The sequence below is a fragment of the Sinocyclocheilus grahami genome, unplaced genomic scaffold (assembly GCF_001515645.1).
Source record: "Sinocyclocheilus grahami isolate Dianchi unplaced genomic scaffold, SAMN03320097.WGS_v1.1 scaffold894.1, whole genome shotgun sequence".
Classification (NCBI taxonomy): Eukaryota; Metazoa; Chordata; class Actinopteri; order Cypriniformes; family Cyprinidae; genus Sinocyclocheilus; species Sinocyclocheilus grahami.
This window is the reverse complement of record NW_015506073.1, coordinates 386447-395700: the sequence shown is the minus strand read 5'-3', so window position 1 is coordinate 395700 and position 9254 is coordinate 386447. Positions and strand designations below refer to the sequence as shown.

At 36.9% G+C, this 9254-nt stretch overlaps 1 protein-coding gene across 1 annotated transcript in view; it reads right to left on the bottom strand.

Annotated features, from left to right (window-relative positions):
* Positions 1–2320: 2320 nt before the first annotated feature.
* The window catches only part of LOC107563880 (uncharacterized), a 13557-nt gene continuing 6623 nt past the window's right edge, over positions 2321–9254 (bottom strand). Inside the window, exons 3-4 of the mRNA XM_016248848.1 lie at positions 4644–7247; positions 2321–2774 (exon numbers count right to left, since the gene is read on the bottom strand). Of these exons, the coding sequence (XP_016104334.1) occupies positions 2325–2774; positions 4644–7247 (3054 nt within the window). The 3' untranslated portion in view covers positions 2321–2324. The remainder of the gene's footprint in view (positions 2775–4643; positions 7248–9254) is intronic.

Here is a 9254-nt window from a genome sequence, read left to right as displayed (position 1 = left end):
GTTTTGCTACGGTTTCTGGGTTGAACGACATGTTTCCTGGAAACGGTGTGCAACGGGGTTTGAGATGCGTTTTCTCTTGTTTGGTGGGTGTGTCAAACATGTCAGCCCAATCAGCAACATGTATATAAACCACGCGGTATTAAAGAGACAGCTCACACAATGTAATTAACATCAAAATAAATTCACAAGAGCAAGTATATTGTTTGCACATGTTTATTTACATTAAAGGCAAAATGACTGAAATAATAAGCGCACAAGTATAGATCTGGAACTTCTTTAAGTCTGTCTAAATATCATTTAGTAATTGCAATGTCTTCTGGTCCATATCCTTTCCTTAGGAAGGTGTGCTAAATACTGATTAATGTAACATAAAAATACTATACATATTTACATATTTTGCTATTGTATTATGGAGTGACACTTTCATAAACTTTTCTATACTCCTCCGATTATATAATGGTAAATATTACAATATCATAGCACAACTACAGCGATCAGCAGTAATGATAAGCCTAATACTCACAATAAAAATGATAAGGTCATATAGATCATAACATAGTCTTGGAGGTAAGAAGTGGATTATCCTTCACCTGAAATGTTTGTCTTTTCATCCTGAAATGTGAGGCAAATGTTGATCACAATAATTAGGAACCACAGTTTCCACAAATCCCTTCATTTGATTGGGATATTCTTTTATTCTGGACGGCAAGGGCAGTGACTGTAACATCGAGCGTATTTTGCAGTATTAAACACGTGTTTATACCGATTTCATCAGGCTCCGAAAATTCTTCAGAAAGAACACACAGAATGGCCTTCTCAGCTGCCATAGCTGCAACTCTTGCGTCATCAGAACAGTGTTCAATGCACCACCGTTTCCATTTAAAACACGTTTTGCACCGTTTTTGTCGGGGCTGAACGTAGCCCAGATCTAGACCCTAACAGGAAGTGTGTGTGATCAGTTCCTGTTAGCTGCTAGCAGACTATTTAGAGACATTTGAGCAGTTCCTTGCAAAATGTGCTGTGCTTTTTCATCATGTTATGATGAAAATAGGAAACAGATGCTCCTTGTTAAATCTTTCTTTGCATTTCTTTTATTGTGTGCGTGTTTGCAAAGAGAAACAATGAAGTTTGAATTGGATTTTTAAATTATTCCTTTTAATAGTTAGAATTTACATTTTTCAGGATGATATTCTACCTTAAAAATGAAAACAAGTAGGCTGTAAATTAAAATACAACAGACTAATTAAAATATCAGTGCCGAGTGAAGGATTCATCTTGTACTAGTACTGCTCCTTTTCACTTTCAATTTCAAATGCATACATTTTGCTATAAAAACACAAATGACTGGAAATTTCCAGCCTTTTTTCATCATTTTTTGAAGAAAAATATGAAACAGATGCTCGTTGTCAGAAAGTCAAAATACAACAAACTAATTAAAACATTAGTGAGAGTAAAGGATTAATCTTGTAGTCGTGATAGTACAGCCCAGCGATCCATTTTACAATAAAAAAATAACTAACATGAACATTTCCTGCGCTTTTTCATTATTTTATGATGAAAAATATGAAAACGGGTGCTGCTTGTTGCTCTTGCTTGTTTGTGCAAAGGGAAATGATGAAGTTTGTATCGGACTTTTGTTTTAATAATTTGATTTCACAATATTTTACAGGCTAGTTTGTGTTTTAGATTAACAAAAAAGTATCCATATATAAAAATATAAGTTAAAAAAATACAACTAATTAAAATGAATGACCAACTGAAGGATTGATCATGCGAGTCCAGCTCCTTTCCATTTGACATTTCTAAATTTTACAGTAAAAAAAAATAAAAGACTAACAAGAAAATTAGGAAAATAGATGCTCCTTGTTAAATGCTCCTTCACATCTTCCTATGTGTTTAAGGTTGGATTGAAAAAGTTTGGATTGAATGTTAAATCAACAGATTGCATTAAAATTTTACAAGTGAGATTTTCTTTCAAAAACCTCTTCAAATATTTTTTTCTCTCTGAATATTACTTTTTAGCTCCCAGTCTGTGAATTGTACTTTATTTTTCCTATAACTTAAGCAACCATGGATTTTGGAAAACAATTTATTAGTATTGTTTTAGATTAAAAGTGCACACAAAAAACTTTTCTGGTGCACGTTTGTTTACTTTTGTTCTTTGTTTTCACTTTATAGGCTACAGAACTCTAGAAATCTCGAGATTCATGCTACTGCGTGAATTGAATCTATGCAATACACAAATTGCCACAGGGCTCTGTTTCTGTAACTAACATGGTATTAATTTAGTTTCTAGCTCAACCCAGTTTTATGCATCGCTCCTCCTACTTAGTGGTGAAATATCTGCTGTAGAGGTCGCTGTAAATGGCCTGGTTGTCGACTCGTATGGCGTTCCGCAGCGACTGCCAGAACCAGGCTTCGGCGGACAGTGAATGCGGCCACTCGAGAATGCTGCGCCCGCAGAGCCGTCTGCGCAGCCGCAGAAAGTGTGAGTGCTGCAACACGGGCTCCAGCAGCAGCAGCACGATCACATCCTCGTTATCCTCCAGAAGCCTCTGGTGCGCCAGGAAGATGGCCAGCTTAAAGGAGCCGCTGTTCACGTAGCGCTCGGTCAGGACGAAGACGGTTTTGCGGCTGTGCTGGATGCTCTGCGTCAGACTGTCCAGAACCGGAGAACCGGGAATCCAGTCCCGTTCCTCCAGGCAAATGGGCAGGAATCGCTCGCCTTGTTCCTCCAGCTGCACTCGCAGGTGATTGAGCACCCAGTCAGACACCTGCAACATCCACACTTATTGAACTGAACTGAATCAACACTGAACTGAATCTGGCTGAATAACGACACTGTTGTCTTCTGTAGAGATGCTCATAGTTGGACTGGACTCGTTTCATGATTGATGAACTTGACATACTTATTGAACTGACCTGAATCAACACTGAGCTGAATAATGACACCCAGCTAACAACATATGTTCTAAAAACATTTTGATAACATTTCTATAAGAACGTTATTTCTGAATGCTCTCAGACATTTTTTGAATGATTTCAAAAACGTTTTTCTTGTTTGTGCAAAGGTTAGCAAAAACATTAAGGGAATGTTCCACTGTATAATTTTAAAAAACAATATTGGAACGCTACTTTTTGAATGTCATTCATTTTGAAAAGTAGTAAATAGTAAAGTTTAAAAAAACAAAAAACATTAGATGAACAACCAACTAAAACATTCCACGAAAAAAAGACTCATGAATAATTTGAGAACGTTATTAAAGACCAGATAACCGTGAATGAACCTTTTTAAGAACTATAATAAGGAATGTTTCAATAACATTACCATTATGAAAATATTATTTCTGAATGTTGTGACAAAGTGTCCAGAGTTTAAATGTTAAAAAAAAATTATTGGTTTTTGCTAACATTATTAAATTAGCAACTTTTCAATGTTAGTAGCATTTAAAAATCATTAGATGAATGTCCAACTTATACGTAAAAAATAAATAAATAAATAAAATAACTGTGAACAAATGTTATATTAACATTACTGGAAGAAATTTTGTTCATAACGTTGAGAGAACCTTGCCAGAACATTCTAAGAACATTTCTTGTTAGCTGGGATTGTCTTTCTAGAGCTTTTCCCTAAAAATATGTTTTAAGAACGTTTTGCATCCAAGAAAGTTATGAAAACCTTATTCCTGGATGTGCTCTGAACGTTCAAAACATCTAGTTTTAGTTTTTTTGGAGTTATGTGAACATTAAAGAAACATTCCATTGTATTACTTTACAAACATTATGAGAATGTTACTTTTTGAAATGTTGAACATTTTGAAAAGTAGTTAGTAAAGCAAAAAAAAAAAAACGACAAAACATCCAACTAAAACGTTTCAAAAAAAGTTCCATTAACAATGTACAATATAAACAATGTTTTTGTGCTAAGGTTTTGAAAACATTATTAATGACCAGATAACTGTGAACGAACATTATGTTAACATTACTGGGAGAACATTTGTTCATAAATTTGAGAGAGCCTTACCAGAGCATTCGGAGAATATTTCCTGTTATTGTCTTTTTAGAGCAGATTCCCAACTAACAAACATTTTTCCTATATTCTAACATTTTGCTACTGTTACCATTAAGTTATGAAAATGTTATATCTGAATGTTCTCTAAACATTAAAAATACCCAGTTTTCTTTCTTTCTTTCTTAACATGCCTTTTTTTTGGGGGGTTATGTTAACGATAAGGGAACATTTCATTTTATCATTTCGCAAATATTATGGGAACATTACTTTTGAATGTCTTCTGGTCGTTCTGAAACAATAATAACATTTCAAATATGTTAGACAAACGTTTCAGGAAAAACATTCCATGAACAATGTATAAATAACATTTTTGTACTAACGTTTTGAGAACATTATTAAAGACCAGATGACTTTGAATGAACATTCTATCAATGTTACTGGAAGAATGTTTGCTTATAACCTTGCCAGAATGTTTTGAGAACATTTAATGTTAGTTGGGTTTACAGCTAAATTAAAATACGTCTCATATTTAATGAAATTTGCATCATTGATTCTGTAGTTTTCTTGTTTATTACTGTGCTCTGATACTATCTGTATTGTGTAAATGCAAAATAAATAAAGGTGACTCCACCTGTGTGTCCTTGGTGTCGTAGGTGATGAAGGCGTCGTAGATGCAGCTGTCAGAGCTCAGTTGCTGATACCCAGTAAATCTGGCTTTCACATAGTAGAATAAGTAGGAAACGTCCCAGTAGAAAAGGTGCATTGCGATGGCCACGAAAGTGGTGCATATAATGCAAAAAGTGGAGAAGAAGTACGCCAGAAATGCCAACTGGTCATCAATGCATTCTGTAATTTTAAATTCTATCACTGCTTCACCTTTCCTCTCTTCAGGCATGGCACACGTCACTGCAGTCACCAATCTGGGGATCTTCACGTCAGTCTTGCGAATCCACAGAACGAATTCAAGCAGGTTGCATGTGCAGTGGAAAGGGTTGCCGCTGAGCCACAGCATCTTTAGGTAAATCTCGGTTTCAGATGGAAACGTGGACTGGTTGATGGTTATGAGGTGGTTGCGACTGAGATCAAGCCTCTCTAGGTTTACCGCTCCCTGGAGGAATCCACTGGAAAGCTGGGATATTTGGTTGTGCCGCAGATCAAGGAACTCTAAAGAAGGAACATCGCTCGACAAGTTACTAGATATTTTAAGGATGTTGTTGTAACTTAAAATGAGCTCTCGGAGATGAGGGAATTGTCTCAACATTTCCCAACTAACGTTTGTCAGGTGATTGTGGCTTAAACACAATCTTTGAATGCTTTTGGGAAGATTTTTATGAATCCTGAAAGGGATCTTCTCAATGTAGTTATAGGATATGTCAAGATAGGTCAGATTGGTCAAGTCTTCGAACAGCCTATCGTAGGTTCTGTCTTTCAGCCTCCACATCCTGCCGAGGCTATTGTGCTGGAATTGCAGCTCTTGAAGAGACTTGCTTGACATGGTTTTGGTGGTTAACGTACGGATGCTATTGGAGCTCATATTTAATACTTTCAAAGAGGGCAAATGTTTGAGAAAGTTCAAATTGAGGGTCACACCTTCCACAGTGAAGTAATGAGGGTTGTCACTAAGATCTAGCACCTCAAGACTCTGTAACTCTCGGAAAGCGTAATCGTATGCCAGGTCAATTCTGTTGGAGGACAAGTCCAGATATTTGAGGTCTGGGAGCGATGTGAATTCAGATCCATTCGGAGCCGTGGCGAAGCCATTTCCTGAGAGATTTAGGCAAGATATGTTCCCGTATGGCTGAAACTGTTCAGGAGTAATTAAGAACAGGTTATTTCGGCTGAGATCCAACACGCGACCGGCGGCGGAGCACTCTGGTTTTACAAGATCTTTTGGAATGACGAAAGAATTGCCTTTAGGATAAGGTTCTGACATGGAGGGCATCATGGATGAAGATTTTAAACCAACGCCTGCATCTTTACGCAACTCCGGATAAAGTCTGTTTTCCGAAAGATAGATTAGTTTCACATGTTGAAATTTTTCAAATATTTCCGCTTTTGCACGGACAATAAAGTTTATTCCTACATCCAACACCGACAGATTTTGTAAACCAAACAGAGAGCTGAAGGTGTCTTCTTGGATTTCTTGAAAAACCAATCCACGAAGGTGCAGCGTCCTCAGCGAGGTCAAGTTTGCAAAGCTGGGCGATATTTTAACTGTGGGGGGGTAAGCCTTGAGAGCGTAGTTAAACGAGAGATCGAGTTTTGTCAGCAGTGGCAGATTATTCAAGAAAACATTATTTTGAACAGCATTGAACAAGAAATTAAACGACAGGTAGAGTTCCTCAAGCTTTGAGATGTTTGCGAACCAAGTAGGATCGATTTTCTCGATCGAATTTCCAGCAAGGTTCAGAATCCGCAGGTTTCCGAGGCCGGCAAAGGCTCGTGGATGAATTTCAATGGAAACATTTTTACACGGAATGCATGGATATGGAGCATTATGACACCGCGGACAGTTCCCTTGGATATTTAGACTTATCAGATTGTCGAGTCCTCGGAAATCATGCTCTCCGACGTACGATATTCTGTTTGAAGCAAGCTCAAGTTTCATCAATGAGACAGGTAATCCTTTGGGGACTTGAGTTAAATTGTTAAAAGACAAAGTAAGGTGTTTCAACTTGGTCAGGACAGAAAAACTTCCATCTTCTATGTGATAACTCGAGCAAGGATTCCAGTAGTAGCAGTTTCTCGAAAGGTAAATGAGTGACAGATTTTGCACATGCCTAAAGGATGTTGAGTTTAACCGGGTGATCTTGTTCTCAACCAGCTTTAGTTCTTGCAGATTCTTTGGAATATCTTTTGGTACGTCCTTTAGTCGGACCCCGTTGAGCTCCAGTGTACGTAGCTTGGTCATATTCGCAAACACCCCGGCGCCAACAAGAACCTCATGATTATTATTCAACCAGTTCAGATTTAGATTGGTCAGATTTGCCAGGTCTTGGAATTGTTCTGCTGTTATGTTCTTGATCTTGTTCTCGGACAGATCAAGGGAGGTTGTGTTTGGTAAGAACTTTGGCACCAGTTGGAGTCCACGTTCATGGCAGTCAACCACAACTGTCATTGCGGTTACATTGTCATATATATCACAGGGTTGGTTCTTCGGATTTGCCGTGTCCATTTGACAAAGGGTTAGTGTGATCTTCAATGTCATAATGAGCCAGAGGTCTAATTTTATCACCTGTTGGATATGAAACACAGAGCTGTTATACGGCACTGAGCAATAAGACAAATTGTGACAAAATATTGTTTAGCTTGTTAAAATAATGCATTCTTTTGTGGATGACATGCAATTGTCTTTGTAACCATGAACAGCATATGCAAAAGTCTAAGAGTAAGGCGTCTAGTTTTAAGTGAAACTGAGCAATTTTTATTGCAAATCAAAAAAAATGTATAATAATTTTGGTGAACTATACCAAAATTATTAAAGCAGTGCATTTTTATGTGCATGACATGCATTTGTCTTTGTAACCATGAACGGCATATGCAAAATACTAAAAGCCATAAACTTGCAACCAAGCTCATCTCTTTAAAAATCAATTATATAATCATACACAATGAATAACCATAGGAAAGAGAAATAATAGCTCATTAATGTGCACTTCCTTACCATGGTAGCAGTGTCTATGTAATGTCCCGGTGCAAGCTATGCAATGCGTAGATCCAAAATAAGCCGTGTCTGGTAATGCGCACACAGTTGCATTTAGGAAACAGGAAGTTTTGGTTTAACAGTTGAAGATTATTTTAACACTAACAGCTCTAAATGCTGCTTTTGATCGGCACCTGGCAGTCCACTGACTAATATAAATTGTTCAGTTTCTGTTTAATGCTGTTTGTTTGATGTTTTTTTCATTAGTCACATCTTACTGGTTGCTGTGTGGATCAGTGCAGCCACAAAGAAGAAAGTGGTTTCGTCAGTTGCCAGTATAAGTGAGGAAGTTCTGCACATTGTTCCTTCTTCTCAGGGACGCAATGGCACAGATCACATGCACATTTACAAATGTTACAGGTGCTCTCTTTAGAAATAAAGAGCAGTCCTTTGTATATGCCCAAATAATAATTTATTTTCAAGACACAATCCCAATGTTTTCAAAATCAGGTTTATACTCAGCTTGCTTTAATATTTATCTGTATCTGTATCTGTATCTATATGGAAACATTATTTTAAAGGTGAAGTGATTTTTTTTCATTGGTAAGAACAGTTTCCCATATCAAGAATCATTATATGCCACTGTAATGTGCAGAGTCACTGTAAGTCAACCATTTGCAGGTTTATTACCTTATAAAAATGAAACACTGACACTGTGGTCACTGTAAAGCTGTTTGAGTGTTATTTTTAGCAGTTCCGTTTGGTGACACTACTACCACAGAAATTACACACTTCATCTTTAAAACTTGAAATTTAATAAACAGCATTTTTCTAAAGTTATTGATCTGGGCAGAAGGACAAATTGTCTATTTGCATACTCTCTGCGAAATGGAACTAGTATAATAGCATATAAAATGCACTTTTATAATGGGGATTTGCACTATTATTATGACGAAAATTTGGTAATACTTAAAAGCCTTTATGCATAATGCATTATAAAAGTATTCATAATGTATATTTTAATGAATTATATCTTGTCATAAACTGTTTTGATCAAAGTTAAGATGCATTATAATATTTGTAGATTCCTTATTACATTAGAAATTGGTCAAATGTTTCAATGCATTATACTTTCTACAGTAAAGGTGTAACAATGAATACTGTATAGAAGCATTACAAGGTTTTAAAGGGGTCATATGATGCGATTTCAATTGTTCCTTTCTCTTTGGAGTGTTACAAGCTCTTGGTGCATAAAGAAGATCTGTAAAGTTGCAAAGACTAAAGTCTCAAATCCAAAGAGATATTCTTTATAAAAGTTAAGAGTCAGCCACGCCTACCTAAAACACCTCGTTCTAACACGCCCCCACATGTCTACATCACTATGTGGGAAGATTTGCATAACGCCGCCCAAATGTTCACGCAAAGAAAGAAGGCGTAACTTTTATTCTCGCTGTAGTATTGTTGTTGCCGCTGCCGCCATGTCGTGAAGGCACTGTGTTTCGTTTTGAAAGCGAAACTACTTTGTTTGGTCTTCCAAAAGAGGACGATATTCGCTTCGTCATGCCTGGAGCTGATCCGTGCTGATCGCTGAGGAAATAC